Genomic DNA, 18042 nt, shown 5'->3' with positions numbered 1-18042 from the left:
AGGTTAGTCTCGGTTATTATTGTCTGTTGACCTAGGTCCGGTTAGTAACTTGCGGATTTCCTAAACTGCAAGATTCGTGGCACAGAGGTCACATTTGTCTTATGGTCTGCCATGTTCATATCACCCAGTCCAGTGCCAGTCACCTAGGAGGTGTGCAAGAGAAATTTAATAGATGAGTAAATGAAGGCAAGTTAGGGGCCAGGAAATAAATAGGAATTAATTGAAATGGAACACTTCAGCTAGAAAGGAAAAAACCAAATGGCTTTATTCTTTTCATCTTAGCCTGAGCTGAGCTAAGGTGAAAGTGAAAATGGGAAAATTGAAAGATAGAATGAAAATGAAGTTAGAAAATAAATATTGGTAGAGTAAGCATATCAAAGATTTATGGTGGGCCGTTAAGGGTGATAGAGATAAGTGTTTATTGATGGATATTAAGCAGGAAGCCATTGTATATACACTAAATCAGAAACTTTTTTTTTTTCTTATAGACACAAGGTGTGAACGTAGAGCAATTCACAGGTAGGAGTTACTTCTGTTTATTATTTTATGGGGGCTTTAGAGTAAAATAATTTAGTATGGTTATGAGTCAGTTTTGTATAATAGAAAACACAGGATCCCATGTTCCTTTCTTGGGTACAGAACTGAAGAACACAGCATCATACAGTGGGAAACGGAAAGGGCCTGATTCGTCGTCTGATGGACCAGCCTGCAAAAGGCCGGCTCTGTTGCATACCCAATTTTTGGTAAGTTTCTCACTATTTCCTTTTGAAAACCCTTCTGAACTTTTTCCTGGGATAATTTTAGAAGGAAGTGAGTGTGAGACTTGATTTGTCTTCTTTCCAGACACCACCCCAAACACCAACGCCAGGGGAGAGCATGGAAGATGTCCATCACAATGAACCCAAACATGACAGCAGTGCTGATCTGCTTCAGAACATTATCAACATTAAGAATGAATGCAACCCTGTCTCCCTGAACACGGTCCAAGTTAGCTGGATGAGCCCTGTGGTCGTCCCCCAGAGTTCCCCCAGAGAGCAGTGTCAGGGCTTCCATGGAGGGCAGCTCTTCTCTCCACCGCAGAAATACCAGCCATTCCCAGTCAGTGGCTCCCCGCAGATGATGGACCAGGCTTCCTTGTTCCAGTATTCTCCACAGAACCAGCATGTGCAGCCGCAGCAACAGCACCACTATACCCACGACCCGAGTCTGGAATATGCTCTTTATTCCAGAGCTCCATCCCCCACCTATGAACCAAATCTCTTTGACGGTCAGAAACTGCAGTTCTGCCCAGACCAAAGTTTTGCATCTCTTCTAAGTAATCATGGGGAATCTGAGAATGTTGCTCTTCCCCTTCAGACTGCCCCCAGCATCCAGCAACAAAGTGATGCCGGCCCCCCGACCTTCAGTGTGATGCCAGACAGCGCCTGTGAGGCCATGCCGGGGCACGAGGCAGCCTCTCCCCCTTTAAGCACCTCACTGCCATTTCAGAACATCACCGAAGGGCCAATGAACACCACACAGTTAGGAAAGTCATTTTTTCAGTGGCAAGTAGAGCAGGAAGAAAGCAAATTGGCAAACATTTCCCAAGACCAGTTTCTCTCAAAGGATGCAGATGGTGACACGTGAGTATCCCTTTATCTCCGGTACCTAATTCAATGAGCCACGCTCGTTGGACCTAGTGGGCGCACACACAGTTTCTCTAAGGCATACCAAGCTGTACCTTACCACCAGAAATTGTTTAGGTAGAAACTGCTACTCAACGATAGCTAATACTTCAAGGAAGGGTTTTTATTTGTTTATTTTCCTGGGTGAACAAATTATCTGTTCTAAATTGATAAAAATGTTTGTGTCTTCTTTGAATAATTGGTTTTGGAAGATCAGCATAGACTGTCTGTGGGGCAGGAGCAGTTCAATCACGATTAGATAATAAACTGTTAGTTGACTTACAGACTGAATCTTGATCTGCCCTGGTGTCTTTATGGCCTTGGGCAAGTTATTTCACTTCTGTATGCCTTAGTTTCTTGACATGTAAAATAATACTTCCTTTGTAGGGTTTTTATAATATTAAAAAGAATGGATTTGAAGTGATCAACATGGTGCCTGCTAGGCAATCTTACTATCTCTGGCAGCTGAACTCCTTCTGTTGCAGCTCAGATCTATTACCAGCCTAGCAGAACAGACAAGTTATGCTCTGTAAGGTTTCATTTGAGTGCATATCAAGAAAGGGGCTAAAGGGAGAATTTTTTTTAATGAACTTAGTGAAATCACAAGTAATTTACCTCTTTCCCCTTCCCTCTTCCCCAGGTTCCTCCACATTGCTGTTGCCCAAGGGCGAAGGGCACTTTCCTATGTCCTTGCAAGAAAGATGAATGCGCTTCACATGCTGGATATTAAAGAGCACAATGGCCAGGTGAGCATTTCCACAGTCTGAAATGGCAGAGACGTGTAGTCATGGTGAGGAGGAACGATGGCCCACCAAATGCTTACGGTAGACAGTTTTAGAGCTCAAGAGCAAGAGGGTTTAGTTAATATTAACTTTGAAATGTTGACTCTTTGCCACTGTCAACCATGAAGTTATTAACGTTAACTTTGTAGTTATTTGACCAAAGACCAACTGGGCGCAATAAAGCCACACCCTGTCTTTATTTTAGTTTCCTTGTCTTTCAGTGTTTGATTGCTTATTAGGAGGATTTATTTTCTGTGGGGATTTTCCCCCAGTTTAGTTTCATATTCCTTGTTATGACAGAGTTATATATTAAAAAAAAAATTTTTTTCCTCTGAATGTCCACAGAGTGCATTTCAGGTGGCCGTGGCTGCCAACCAGCACCTCATTGTTCAGGACCTGGTGAACCTCGGGGCCCAGGTGAACACCACAGACTGCTGGGGACGAACGCCTCTGCATGTCTGTGCTGAGAAGGGCCACTCCCAGGTGCTTCAGGTAAGAGGCCATGAGTGAGGCTCCCGTTGTCACAGGGCCAAAGACATAGGGCGTGGGTATTATAAGTTGGATGTACGTTGTCTGTGGCAATCGTTTATTTTGGGTTGACTTGATCATTTCTTGGGATACTAGTAGATCGGTGTTTGTGTAGCTTCGCTTTTGCTAATGGATGTCTGTTTTAAACTTTTGCAGGCAATTCAGAAGGGAGCTGTGAGGAGCAATCAGTTCGTGGATCTTGAGGCAACCAACTATGAAGGTAAGCAGCTGAAACTTTATTGGACAAAGAACCATTTAGAGAGTGCGAACCATACGTTCTAAGGGTATTAAGTATCATAACCAAGAAGGAAGGGAAGTAACTAAAGCAGAATAGCCTACAAATAAAATGAGCAGTGGGTTCCAGTGGAGGGACTACTCAGATTTCCTTACAAGTTCTTGGGTAGCCCATCTCTAGGTCAGGTGAGAGGCATCCTCGAGGTTTGCACTGGCAGGGCAACAAAGACTTGATGGGATGCTTGACGGCGCTTCATTATGCTTTACCTCCAGGCCTTACCCCTCTCCACTGTGCGGTGCTGGCCCACAATGCCGTGGTGCATGAACTCCAGAGAAACCAACAGCCACATTCACCTGAAGTTCAGGAGCTGTTACTGAAGAATAAGAGTCTGGTAGACACCATTAAGTGTCTGATTCAAATGGGAGCAGCAGTGGAAGCTAAGGTAAATTCATGGAAGAGGTTTGAAATGGGGTAGGGGGCAAAAGTGGTTAGTGCAAAAGGCGTTTATACCTTGCTCCCAGATACAGGTGAAAACTTTTTTTTTTTTTTTTTAAATTAGTGGTGTGAGTAGCAATATACAGATAGTTAAGGAGCTTAGATTTTCAAAGATCACCTCACCTCCTTTCTTGACCTGCTTTTACCCTGTGGATTGTCATCCCAAAGGTCATTTAGTTGTGAGATTAGTCTTTGTTTGAAAGGACAAGGTTAGAATTGATACTATCATTTTGACTTCGATTTTCATACACTGGCAGTTAAAGTAGTGCTTTCTGTAAGGGTTTCTTCATGGCTGTGGGAACTGAACTAAACCTTTTGTTTTTTAAACTGAAGAATATTTTTTTCTTTTAAAATTGGGGGTTATTCCACTGGGTATCTCCTCTGTGCAAGGCACTGGGTCAGGTGCTTTGGGGGAAAAACGGTTAAACCCACTAGGTGTTTGGGGAACTTGCTGTCTGATAGAAGAGGTGAAATGACACAGTTAAATAATAGCTCCACTGGGTGAACACTAAGTCTGGAAACACAGGCAAATTACATATTTTATGTTGATATTATATTACAGTATATGATGAAACTGTTGTCTGTGTTTCTATAATTTATGGCCATGGTGTATACAAGGTAGACTGTGATAAAAGGCACATAGGCAAATTAACAGGGAATTTAAGGAGGAATGAGAGATTCCATCTGGCCTGGGGATTAAGGAAAGCTTTAGGCGGAAGGGAGCAGTCAGAGTGTGGAGGCTGAGTCAGAGCTTTGGGAGGCTGGGCAAAAAGGATTCCACAGCATGGTGTCTGAATGTTCATCTTTTTCTCCTTGCCTTTGACAAGGATCGGAAAAGTGGCCGCACAGCTCTGCATTTGGCGGCCGAAGAAGCAAACCTGGAACTCATTCGCCTCTTTTTGGAGCTGCCCAGTTGTCTGTCTTTTGTGAATGCAAAGGTAATGACCTTCTTTCCACCTCCCTCGAGCTTTTGAGCTCCTTTCCTGAAAGCCTGCCTTCCTGATGGGTGTTATTTCACCCCTTTGGTCTTCAGGCGTACAATGGAAATACTGCCCTCCACGTTGCTGCCAGCCTGCAGTATCGGTTGACACAGTTGGATGCGGTCCGCCTGCTGATGAGGAAGGGAGCAGACCCGAGTACTCGGAACTTGGAGAACGAACAGCCCGTGCATTTGGTTCCTGATGGCCCTGTGGGAGAACAGGTGAGAGCCACAGACGGGGGAGGAGATGCCTTCAGGAGGGAGGTGACCTTGTGTAAGGCAGAGGCCACGGGTGCCCTTCAGGTGGCTCAGGCGGTGTCCACATTTCACAGCGTTCATTGTTGCACCTCAGAGTTAATTGCTTTGTTTCCAGCAGCTAGCCTTTTCTCCTTTTCCTTGACACAAACTCAGTTTTAGAGTACTTCAGAATAGCCTGGGGGTTGGGAAGCTGATGGAGAAGCTAAATCTGCAAGTACCGAGGAAAAAGGATCTTAGTTTTATGTGTAAACTGTGAGTCTTCAAAAAGGATTACTGTGGGTATGAAATGGGCTGATACCTGACGTGTTCAGAAAGGTTCCGGGCACTTTGTAAGTGGTCAGTAAAATCAGCTGTTACAAGTATTTCCATCAACTTACTGATACTGAACAAGAAATGGAGAGGTTATTTACAGGACTCAGAACGTAGAAATATTTTACTCTTTAAATGAAATTATGCTTCAGTTATCAAATATGGTTATATGTTGTCATTGGAGGTTAAATAGTGATACATGAGTGAACTTTTTTAGTGCTGTTTTAACAGAACTACTCCAAGTGGGTGGCTTTAAAGAAGAGAAATTTATTTTTTGTACAATTCAGGAGGCTGGAAGTCTGAATTGAGGGTACCAGCTTTCGGGGAAGGCTCGCGCTCTTTGTCAGCTCTGGGGGACGATCCTTGTCTCGGCTTTTGTAGCCCTGGTATTCCTTGGTTCCTTGGCAGTCCTCCCGTGGCACCTGTCTCCCTCCATTTGTGCTTGCTTGTTTCCATGTCTGCTGCCCCATATAACGCAGAATGATTAGGTTTAGGACACACCCCATACTAATACAGCCTTAACAAAACCATGTTCCCAAGTGGGATTACATCCACAGGTATACAGGTTAGGGTTACAACACATATTTTGGGGGGACACAATTCAAGCCATAGAACCCTGCTCGCATGGTGGTTTAAGTGTTTGCCTGTTAACCGAAAGATTGGCACTTTGAATCCACCAGCCACTCCTTGGAAACCCTTTGGGGCAGTTCTTCTCTGTCCTGTAGGATCGCTCTGAGTTGGAACTGACTCGACGGCAACGGGTTTGGTTTTAGTTTTAATTCAGTCCATAATACTGTCATTAGGTACTGTTGAGTCGATTTTCGACTCATAGTGACCCCGTGCGACAGAGAGAAACTGCCCCATGGGGTTTTCTAGCTGTAATCTAGCAACGGATCACCAGGTTTTTCTCCTGTTCCATAGCACTAGATAACAAGAATTTAATCTCTTAAGAACTTAAATATATTTGATGGAAGTCTTTCCCCGAGGGGGATGGTGGCTGTAGGTAGGCTAGTACATACATTTGTAATCATGAAATAAAATATGTGGAATGCAGTTTAACCCTTTCTTTGACTCATGGTCCTTATGATCGTAATGTAGTAGCAACCCCTGTTTGTATAGCTCTTTATAAATGGAAAAAAAAAAAATCTCTTTATAAAGCATTTCCATGTATATTATGCCACTTAATGATTATGAAAAGTCTGCAGTATAAAGGTTCAGCTGAGAAAATTGAGATTCAGAGAGGCTCCAGGGACAGAAGCCAAAATCATTACATAGTAAATGGCAGAGTCCTGAGCCCAGCGTTTGCTTCTGCTTTGCTTGTTGCTCAGTGCCGCCACGTTGCGGGGTTCTCAGGGAATGTTGAGGTACAGAGGGCCCTTTGACTCTTCACTGAATGTTCTCAGATAGCTCTCTTTCTGCTTTTGTATCTTTTTTTTTGGGTGGGGTGGTCTTTTCTCTTGTTGTCACGCTGTGGCTGTCGTGTCTCCTTCTGGCAGCTATCAATTGCATCTCCTACCTTAGTCTTGTTTTTTTGAATTTGTTGTTTCTGATCTGCTCTGGGCCGAGAGAGGAAATGTGTCGGGCTGCAGCATAAAATAAATGACTAGGCTCTAAATGAAAGCCTGGGCCTTTCCTGTGAGCCATAACGTTGTGTGCAGGTGCTTTGGTACTTGGCTGTCATGACAGTTGTTTTGACTTGTGGGTATATAGGGGGCTCTGGGCTCCTGCTGAAGCAGACTTCTAGATAAGTGTGGTATAATGTACACCATAAATAATTGTGTTGTATTAAATATTCTCAAAAACAGTGGGAGTAAAGATTAGGGAATGAGTGTAGATCTTACTTAAATTGTTAGAGATTGTCAACTACAGATAATTTTTAATGGAGTTGCTTTACTTTCTTAAATGAGGAGATTATTGTTATTATTATAGGAGATCCATAATCTTTAAAAAGAGTTGTAAATCTTTTCTTAAGTTGCCTTAAACCCAAACCCGTTGCTGTTGACTTGATTCTGACTCATAGTGACCCTGTAGGACAGGGTAGAACTGCCCCATAGAGTTTCCAAGGCTGTAATCTTTACGGAAGCAGAGTGCCACATCTTTCTCCCGTGGAGCAGCTGGTGTGTTCAAACTGCCAACGTCTTACTTGGCACCTGAGCTCTTAACCACTGTGCCGCCAGGGCTCTTTTAAGTTGCCTTAAAGTCTTGAACAATATTGCGTATTTCTTCATGCACTCACAAGTCAGCAAGTGTGGCATAGAGTATGCAAGAAAGGGGTGGGACTCTGGAAGAAATGTGGCACCTTGTCCATGAAAATAAACCTTACAGACCTGTCTGTCTCTCTTCCAGATCCGACGTATCCTGAAGGGAAAGTCCATTCAGCAGAGAGCCCCGCCATATTAGCTCCACTGACTCGGAGCCTGGTCGGCAACACTCACTGTCAGTTAGGCAGTCCTGATGTATCTGTACATAGACCATTTGCCCTGTATTGGCAAATGTAAGTTGTTTCTATGAAACAAACATATTTAGTTCACTATTGTATAGTGGGTTATATTAAAAGAAAAGAAGAAGAATATCTAATTCCTCTTGGCAGATTCGAATATTTCATACCCAGGTATCTGGGATTGAGACACCTGAATTTAATCTGAAAGGTAGTTGAAAGGACTTCAACTAACGGCTTTTGGGTAGGAAAAGACTTTGATTTGTATGCTATGAGGCATTGCTCACGTAGCTCTTGCCAGTTTAAAGGCAGGTAAATTGTAAACATTTCTTTAAGAAAAATGAATGCATTTGAAAGGAAAAAATATTATATATGCCTGTTGTGTTAAGGCTGCTTTTGGCCTGATGCAGTATCTGGCAGTTATCATTGGTGGTGTAAAGTTTCTAGTCATTGGACTAGATGGAAAATGTCCATTGTTAAAATTTGATCTCTGCAGACTGTATATAATTGTTGTATTTGTTTAAAAATAGAGAACCTGTACATATTTGGCCATTAACATGGCCACATTTCACTTTGCTATTTTACTCATTTGAAATGTAAATGAATAAGATGGCAAAAGAGCCAGTGAATTGTCACTATTTTTAAGGATTACACACATTCGGAAGAGCTGTTATTTTATCATCACCCAACCAAAGTCTCCATAGAGGTCCCCGGTGGAGGGTGGTTCCCTTGGTGCTGATCAAGCTGCGTTGGGACCCTAAATGTGCGTGTTCTCACACATCAAGACGAAACCTGTGTGGGGAACTAAATGCAGGCTCTGGAGCACCTCTTTATGCCTTGCTTTCTAGAATTTATAGTTTACGTGTTCTCTTGGAATTTTTGTTTCACCTTGATGTGAACAACAGAAAGTCAATATTGAAACATGTCTTACTGTTTTCCTAGTGTAAAATAATGATAATATGCCATGATGTTTTATAGGGTTACTCAGAAAGCATGCTTTGTGTTATTTTTTAGGAGCCTTAATCCATTAATGTTATTTTGCTTACCTCTGATATGCCTCGAGAAACTTCTTTGGCTTTGATTGCACACTAATTCTTTATAATAAATTTGGTTCATTAAAAACTTTTTCTTTTTCTGTTTTTCTAAAAGAGGAGTCTCACAAATGACTGACAGATAGTCATCTTTGTAGCTCAGTACTTAAATCCTTTTTGAGATGCCGACCCCCCTTGGATTGATCACATTGTTTGACCCAGTATGTCTTGTGGACAGAAGTTACCTTTGCTTGCTGTCTGTGACTACAGTTGTGATACAAACCAGTCTGTTCACACTGGAAAAATTTATGCATGGTTTTAAATAAACTTTAATTCAACAATAATATTCATCTTAAGGATGTGCATTTTCTTTTCCTAGACCTTATTTATATTTTCCCTAAGTAGAAAAGTGCTATTCATTTCTAATCTAAATAACTTTTAAATTAGTTTTTTTTAAAACTACTTTAAAATCAGTATGTTTTAATTTGGGTTTTTTGGAAAATGTTTCCTGAAGATACACGCACAAGATTTAACACCAAAAAAACCCACCAGGTTTCTGTTAAGATCTGAAAATGCGGTGGAAGTTCAGTTAAAAAAAAAACCCCAAACCACTGCCGTTGAGTTGATTCTGACCCATGGCGACCCTATAGGACAGAGTAGAGCTGCCCCACAAGGTTTCCAAGGCTGTAATCTTTACCGAAGCAGACGGCCACATATTTCTCTCATGGAGCGGCTGGTGGGTTCAAACTGCCGACCTTTAGGTTAGCAGCCGAGTGCTTAATCGCTGCAATACTGGTAATTATTCAGAAGTTTATATGCCTATAAATTATTTCCCTGGAAAAAATGCACATGTGGTGTGTGTGTATATATATATATACATGGTATGTATATAACATTAAGGGCTTCACAGCCCCCCAGGAGTGTATGGCACACAGGTTAATAATTGGCTTTAGATAGTTCCATATCTGTACGTGAAGTTACTGTAGAAGAATCAATTCTTTCATACAATTGATATTTTAAGAGTAATTTGCTTTACAAATGCAACTTGGCGAAAAGTTGCTATGTCCCCAGTGAACATAGACATACAGTAAGCTTTCTCTAAGTTCTCTCATAATTATTCAGTTGAACCCAGGTTTTGTGTGTGTGTGCAAAGCTGTATATGAGAGGATATGAGACATTCAGAGACACAGAAGGCACATTTCTTACCCTTAACATGTTTATGTGAGAGAGAAGTCATACGTCTGATTAGGTAGATGTTAAGTACTGTAAAAAAGGGAGGAGAAATATAGGAAGAATTTACATCTGTGTGGGAGAATGGGCAAGGCCTGAAGGTAGAGAGGGCATTTGAGCTGAATTTTTAGAACAATTGACTTGGACATACATACAAGTGGGGAGAGGTAGGATAAAGAAGCAGAAAACAACATGAAGCAAGGCATGGTGTTCTGGGGGAACTGGAACCCTGGTGGCTTAGTGGTAAGAGCTGTTGTTGCTAACCAAAAGGTCGGCAGTTCGAATCCACCAGGCGCTCTTTGGAAACCCTATGCGGCAGTTCTACTCTGTCCTATAGGGTCGCTATGAGTCAGAATCCAGTTCTACTCTGTCCTGTAGGGTCGCAATGAGTCGGAATCGACAGCAGTAGGTTTTTGGAGGCGACTCAGTGTAGTTTGGTTAGAGTCTGGGACGGCTAGTAAATTTCGTCTTGTGTTTTACCTCTGACTGGCAAAATCCTTGGAGTGTAATGTTGAGAAAGGTCCTCAGACAGTCTAGAGGCTTGGCAGGGGATTAGCAATGTCTACTGCATGGAGAGGGGTGGCTCTTGGTGGAACAAGCCTCAATCAGCCCTGTGGCAGCCAAGACTGCTCATTGCTGCAACCTCAGTCCCTGGCATATAGTAAAAAAACAAAACAAAACCCAGTTGCTGTTGAGTCAATTCTGACTCATAGCAACCCCGCATGTAGTAGGAGCTCATAAAATACTGGCTAAATGAGTGAATGTATGCCTGTCCTGGTTGGGATCATTTTGTGTGTGTGTGTGTGTGGAGGGGGGGATTGGTGATTTGAGCCAGCGATATACTATTAAATAATAATAATGACTATCATCATGACTATCATCTTTCTGAACTTGAGTTAGTCATGTAATTTAACAGTGACATCAATAATGTGTTAATAAAAATAGGCATAGTTGGACCCATTCTTTTTTTTTTTTTTTTTTGTAATTTGGTAGTCCCTCTTTGCAAAGGACTAAGTCCACTACTGTAGTTTGACATTTCATTAAGGAATCCCCACAAGTGTTGGGACAAAATCTTTCAGTTCTATTTGTTAATCACGTTACCAACAATGTCTTTTCTATTGGTCTTACTTAATCAGGCAGTGGGGTTTTTTTTTTTTTTTTTAATCAGGAGATGAAAATTTCCTCAAGCTCCTTTAACATTTAATAAATGTCAGCTCCTTAAACTCATCACCATTGACTTCCACTTCAGTAACATCAGTTGTTTTGTATCGAATGTGACCACAAGGGGAAATCAGCATCAGTCACATGAGGATTCCTCTGGGATCAGGTTTGGGTACAAGGTTTTAGATTAGCTACAACCAGGCTATGGGTTTTCTGCTAGATTAGTTACAACCAGGCTATTGGTTTTCTGTTTTTCTTGCTGGTGCCCAGTGTTAGTCCGTGAGAGAAGGGCAGTGACCTAGTGCATTACCTGACACATAGCAAACAGTCAATACATACTTTTTAAAGTGAATTTAATTTTTTGGCTCTCTTTTAAATTTGTCTTTTCAGTATATTTTTATGCTTCAATATATAAACATTTTACCATTCACATGGAGTTTATGATTTAATACAGAGATACTTTCTTGCTTCAGCTCTACACCAAGTCTGGTTTGCTTTCCCAGTCCTCTCGCTCTGCCTCTGGAGTCTGCACAAACCCAGAAAACCTGCATTGAGGGTACATTCCCAGAAGTAAGATTGCAGAGTCCTCTCAAGATGTGTCTTGAAAAATCCTTTTTTAAAAATTCTACTGTGGTAAATGTGTAACAAAACATTTGCCTTTTCACCATTCTTCATAATATTGTGTAACTATTGCTATTATCCATTTCCAGATTTTTCCATCACGCTTAACAGAAGCTCAGTGTTTTCTAAGCAAGGAGTTTACCTTTTCCCGCCTTCCCTCCCACCTGCCCCTGGTAACCACCAATAACTTTAGGTCTGTATACACTCTCCTAGATATTTCATGAAAGTGGAATCATACAGTATTTGTCCTTGTTGCAACTGACATTTCACTCAGCATGATGTTTAAAAGGTTTACCCGTGTTGTAACATGTATCAGGACTTTATTTCTCTGTGGCTAAATAGTATTCCATTGTACGTATGTACCACATTTGGTTTATCCTTTCATTTATTGTTGGACGTTTAGGTTGTTTCCACCTTTTGGCTGTTGTGAATAGTGCTGCAATGAATGTTGGTGTCTGGGTTTCTGTTTGTGTTCCTGCTTTTGGGTATATACCTAGAAATGGAATTGCTGGACTGCAATTGTAATTCTACGTTTAACTTTTTGAGGCACCACCAGACGGTTCTCCACGGTGGCTGTACATTCCCCTCGACAACAGATGAGAACTGTTTCTCCGCATCCTTGCGACTGTTACATGTGTTCTTGGTTCTTCCTCCCCATGGTCCCTGCTCCCTGCATCCTGCCATTCCATCAGCCAAAGTTATATCAAATCTTTTGTCAAGGTCAAATGGCTGTTGAATTAATCTTTTTTGCCTGTATTTTCCCTGCCGCTATCCATGTTTAATGCTCCTTAGAGGCAAAGATGGCGAGACTACGCCTGACATACTTCGGGCATGTTATCAGGAGGGATCAGTCCTTGGAGAAGGACATCATGCTTGGTAAAGTAGAGGGTCCGCAAAAAAGAAGAAGACCCTCAACGAGATAGATTGACACAGTGGCTGCAACAATGGGCTCAGGTGTAACAACAATTGTGAGGCTGGAACAGGACCGGGCAGTGTTTCCTTCTGTTGTACACAGGGTCGCTATGAGTCGGAGCTGACTCCATGATACCCAACAATAGCAATGACAATCCACAGTTAGGTTTGCGTGACCTCATTCCTTAATTGCCACGATAGTCTTAAAAAATTTTTTTTTATTATGGAAATATTCAAACACAGAAAAACAATACTATAGTGAGCCCTCGTGTATCTGTCATTAAGCTTCAACAATTACAGACATTTTGCTGTCCTTGTTTCTTCTAGTCCCTGTTTTTTTCTGTAACATGTTAAAGCACACCTCACTCATCATAGAATGTCAGTATGTATCTCTGACGGATAATGAATTTGTGTTTCTTGTAAACTTCTAATTATTCTTCCTCCAATCTTTTTCTCACCAATCCAGAAATTCCAGCCCTTGGGCATATTTTGCAGAAACCTAAAACAGTCTTCAAGGGCTTAATATTGCCTGTTGAATCAAATGCAAACCCTTATCCTGGGCTATCCAGACATCTTTAATTTAGCTTCACCTTGTCTGTCCACTTTTATCTTCCACTGCTCCCAAGCTATCAGGTGGGTCTCCTCACTGCCTCAGCTGATGCCCTGTTTATTCCTGACTGTTGTCATGCCCTTGCCTACGAACTCCTATGCATTCCAGAAGGCCCTGACTGGGTGCCGCTTCCTCTGAGAAGCTTTTCCTAGCCCACACTGATCTCAGTCCCTTTCCCTGAACTCCTGGGATTTCAACACAGTTTCTCTAACTTCAAATCTGGTGTTTTTATGGTGTTCTAGTCTTAATTCTTAAAATCTGGAAAGTGGGCTCTGAATCACTGAATCACAGCTTTTTTTTTTTTTTTAAAGACTAAATTAAATTGTCTTGGTGAATGGTAACTCTAAGGAAGGTCAGCAGTGTTGGATATCATCAACATAGCTATGGTAGGCAGAATTCTAAGATGGCCCCATGATCTTTGCTCCCTGGTGTTACTTCCATGATTATGTTACATGGCAAAGGAAATTCTGCAGATGTAACTAAGGTTACTAATAAGTTGACCTTAAGATACAGAGATTACCCAAATAGATCTGACTTCATTACATGAGCCCCTTAAAAGCAGTTTTCCCCAACAGCAGGAGAGTACACATTCTACTTTGGTGCACATAGACCATTCTCCAGGATAAACCTATGTAAGGTCACAAAACAAGTACCAGTACATTTAAAAATACTGAATTCAGACGAAGTATCTTCTGTGACCACAAAAGAATGAAACAGAAGAGCTGGAAAATTCGCAAATAATATGGAAATCACAAGGGAAATTAGAATATTTCTAAAGATGAATGAAAATGAAAGCAGAGCTTACCAAAAATTATGGGATTCAGGGAAGAAAATTCTCAGAAGGAAATTAATAGTTATAAATGTGTCTATGTTACTCCCCCCCACCATGTGTCACTCCTTTTTTATAAGACACCACTCAGAAGGAATTAGGAGACATCACTCAAAGGGAGTTAGGGTTAGGACCCACCCTACTCTGGTATGACTTCATTTGACCCAACTAATAAGAGAAAAACCCAATTTCCCCAAGTCACAGGTACAAGGGTTAGGACTTAACGTACATATTTGTAGTACACAATTCAATCCATAACAAATTCTTAAATTCATATGGAATTGCAAGGGGCCCTGAATAACCTAAATAACCTTGAAGGAGAACAAAGTAGGAGGACTCACTTCCTGATTTTAAAATATGCCACAAAGCTACAGTAATCAAAACAGTATGGTGCTGGTATAAGGACTGACATATATACCGATGGAATAGACTTGAAAGTCCAGAAATAAATCCATACATCTATAACCAATTGATTTTCAGTTAAGGGTGCCAACTTCATTCAGTGGAGGAAAGAACAGTCTCTTTAACAAATGGTGCTGGGACAACTGGATTTCTACATGCAGAAGAATGAAGTTGGACCCTTTCTACTTCATGTTATATATGAAAATCAGCTAAAAATAGATCAATGACCCAAATATAAGAGCTAAAATCACGAAACTCTTAGAAGAAAACGTTGGGGCAAATCTTTAGAAGCTTGTATTTGGAAATAAATTCTAGATAAAACACCAAAGCATGAGCAACAAAAGGAAAAAAGAAAAAATGGACTTCATGAAAATAAATGCCTTTTGCATATCAAAGGACATTATCAAGAAAGTGAAAAGAGAGTCTATAGATGGGAGAAAATACATGGAAATCATATATCTGACAAGGGTTTAATATCCAGGATATGTAAAGAATTCCTACAACTCAACTACAAAATGATAAACAACCCAATCAAAAAATGAGCAAAGGACTTGAGTAGGCATGTCTCCAGAGAAGATATACGAATGGCCAATAAGCACATGAAAAGATGATCAATATTATTAGTCATTAAAAAAAAAAACAAAAAACCAAACCCATTGCAGTCAAGTTGATTCTGACTCAAAGCCACCCTATAGGACAGAGAACTGCCCCATAGAGTTTCCATGAGCACCTGGTGGATTCGAACTGCTGACCTTTTGGTTAACAGCCAGAGCACTTAACCACTACACCACTAGGGTTTCCTTATTAGTCATTAGGGAAATGCAAATTAAAACCACTTCACACCCATTGCTGTTGTTAGGTGCCATGAAATCAATTCCGACTCACAGTGACCCTATGTACAGCAGAATGAAACATTGCCGGGTCTCGCGCCATCCTCACAGTCATTGTTATGCTCGAGCCCATTGTTGTAGCTACTGTGTCAATCCATCCTGCTGAGGGTCTTCCTCTTTTTCACTGATCCGCTACTTTACCAAGCATGATGTCTGTCTCCAGGGTCTGGTCCCTTCTGATAACCTGTCCAAAGTATGTGAGACATAGTCTCGCCATCCTTTCTTCTGAGGAGAATTCTGGTTGTACTTCTTCCAAGACAGATTTGTTTGTTCTTTTGGCAGTCCATGGTATAGTCAATATTCTCCGCCAAAACTGTAATTCAAAGGCGTCAGTTCTTTTGTAGTCTTCCTTATTCGTTGTCCAGCTTTTGCAAGCATATGAGGCTATTGAAAACGCCATGGCTTGGGTCAGGTACACCTTAGTCCTTAAAGTGACATCTTTGCTTTTTAACACTTTAAAGAGGTCTTTTGCAGCAGATATGCCTAATGTAATGTGTCTTTTTATTTCTTGACTGCTGCTTCCATGGGTATTGATTGTGAATCTAAGTAAAATGAAATCTTTGACAATCTCAGTATTTTCTCCATTTATCATAATATTGCCTATTGGTCCCGTTGTGAGGATTTTTGTTTTATGTTGAGGTGTAATCCATACTGAAGGCTGTGGTCTTTGATTTTCATCAGTAAGTGCTTCAAGCCTTCTTTGCTTTCAGCAAGGAAGGTTGTATCATCTGCATAATACAGGCTGTTAATGAGTCTTCCTCCAATTCTGATGCCCTGTTCTTCATAAAGTCCAGCTTCTCAGATTATTTGCTCAGCATACAGATTGAGTAAGTATGGAGAAAGGCACACCTTTCCTGACTTTAAACCACACAGTATCCCCTCCTTCTGTTCGAACAACTTCCTCTTGATCTAAATACAGGTTCCTCTTAAACAAAATTAAGTGTTCTGGAATTCCCATTCTTCGTGATGTTGTCCATAATTTGTTACAATCCACAGAGTTGAATGCCTTGCAGAGTCAATAAAACACACCCATTAGGATGGTTATTATGTATATACGGAAAATAACAAGTGTTGGTGAGGATTTAGAGAAATTGGAACCCTCACTCATTGTTGGTGGGAATGTGAAATGGTAAAGCCACTGTTAAGAGTTTGATGATTTTTCAGAAAGTTAAACATAGAATTACTATATGACTCAGCAACCCCACTCCTGGGTGTTTCAAGTCTCAAAGACTTTTCAAAGACTTGAAAGCAGGGACTGAAGCAGATACTTGTACAGCAATGTTCGTTGCAGGATTGTTAAAAAATAGCTAAAAGATGGATATAACCCAAATGTACACCAACAGGTAAATGGATAAACAAAATGTGGTATATGCGTACAATGGAATATTATTCCTCCATAGAAAAAGAATGAATTTTTAATATGTACTGTAACATAGATACAGAGCCCAGGTGGTGAAGTGGTTAAGACCTCAGCTGCTAACCAAAAGGTCGGCAGTTTGAATCCACCAGCGGCTCCTTGGAAACCCTAGGGGGCAGTTCTACTTTGTCCTTCAGGGTCGCCATGAGTTGGAATCAACTTGATGGCACACAACAAAAACAACATAGATGAACCTTGAAAACATGCTAAGTGAAATAAGCTGGATACAAAAGGAGAAATGTTGAGCCCAGTTATACGAAATGTTTAGAACGGGCAAATACATGACAGAAAGTAGATTCCTGGTTACCAGGGTAGGGAAGGGGAAAATAGGGAGTTAATGCTTATTGGGCACAGGGTTTCTGTTTGGGATGACAAAAAAGTTTAGGAAACAAATAGTGGTGATGGTTGCACAGCGTTGTGAATATAATTAATGCCGCTGAATTGTATGCTTAAAAATGGCTAAAACGGGAAATTTCATGTTATATATATTTTACTGGAAACCCTGGTGGCATAGTGGTTAAGTGCTATGGCTGCTAACCAAAGGGTTGGCAGTTCAAATCCACCAGGCGCTCCTTGGAAACTCTCTAGAGCAGTTCTGCTCTGTCCTATAGGGTCGCTATGAGTTGGAATCGACTCGACGGCACTGGGTTTGGTTTTACATATTTTACCACACCAGAACAAAGTATAACAAAACAAAACAGGAAACAAAAAACAAACAAACAAAAAACCCAAAAAACAAAAACCCGGCAGAATTGTCTCCAGTTGGTCATAGAAGTAGTCGAGATTCTAAGGCTGAGAAGGATTCAATCTGCCATTGCTGGCTTTGAATATGAAGGGGAACCAGGACTGCAGGCTGTTTCTAGAAGCTGAGAGTGGCCCCTGGCTACAGCCAGAGAGGAAATGCGGGCCCCAGTCCTGCAACCTTGAGAAACAATTCTGCCAACAACCTGAAAGAGCAAGGAAGCAGATTCTTCCCCAGAGCCCCCAGGTAAGAGCCAAGCCCAACCGATACTCTAAGCAGAGAACCAGCCAAGCCCCCTGAGACTTCTGATCTGCAGAACTGTGAAATAATAAATGAGTGTCATTTTAAGCTGCCAAGTTTGTGATTTGTTACAGCAGCAATAGAAAACTAATACAATAGGTAACCTAGGGATTGAATTTGTAGTGAAATTCTATGCATTTCTCACTGTACTTATTAAGGCTCTGAAACAGTAAGGGAAGCTTTCCAGTAAATGGGGCACCCATCATAGCA

General features: G+C 41.2%; 1 protein-coding gene across 3 annotated transcripts in view; it reads left to right on the top strand.

Moving 5' to 3' along the window:
• The window catches only part of NFKBIZ (NFKB inhibitor zeta), a 35663-nt gene extending 26300 nt beyond the window's left edge, over window positions 1-9363 (top strand). For all 3 annotated transcript variants that reach the window (XM_023559060.2, XM_023559063.2, XM_003418969.4), the window contains 10 exons: window positions 489-519; window positions 640-743; window positions 844-1622; window positions 2305-2410; window positions 2792-2938; window positions 3131-3194; window positions 3482-3651; window positions 4532-4642; window positions 4738-4905; window positions 7597-9363. In XM_023559060.2, coding sequence (XP_023414828.1) covers window positions 489-519; window positions 640-743; window positions 844-1622; window positions 2305-2410; window positions 2792-2938; window positions 3131-3194; window positions 3482-3651; window positions 4532-4642; window positions 4738-4905; window positions 7597-7650 — 1734 coding nt within the window. In that variant the 3' untranslated portion in view covers window positions 7651-9363. The remainder of the gene's footprint in view (window positions 1-488; window positions 520-639; window positions 744-843; window positions 1623-2304; window positions 2411-2791; window positions 2939-3130; window positions 3195-3481; window positions 3652-4531; window positions 4643-4737; window positions 4906-7596) is intronic.
• The last annotated feature ends 8679 nt before the right edge of the window (window positions 9364-18042 follow it).

The sequence above is a fragment of the Loxodonta africana genome, chromosome 20 (genome assembly GCF_030014295.1).
Source record: "Loxodonta africana isolate mLoxAfr1 chromosome 20, mLoxAfr1.hap2, whole genome shotgun sequence".
NCBI lineage: Eukaryota > Metazoa > Chordata > Mammalia > Proboscidea > Elephantidae > Loxodonta > Loxodonta africana.
This window is presented reverse-complemented; position numbering and strand designations above follow the sequence as displayed.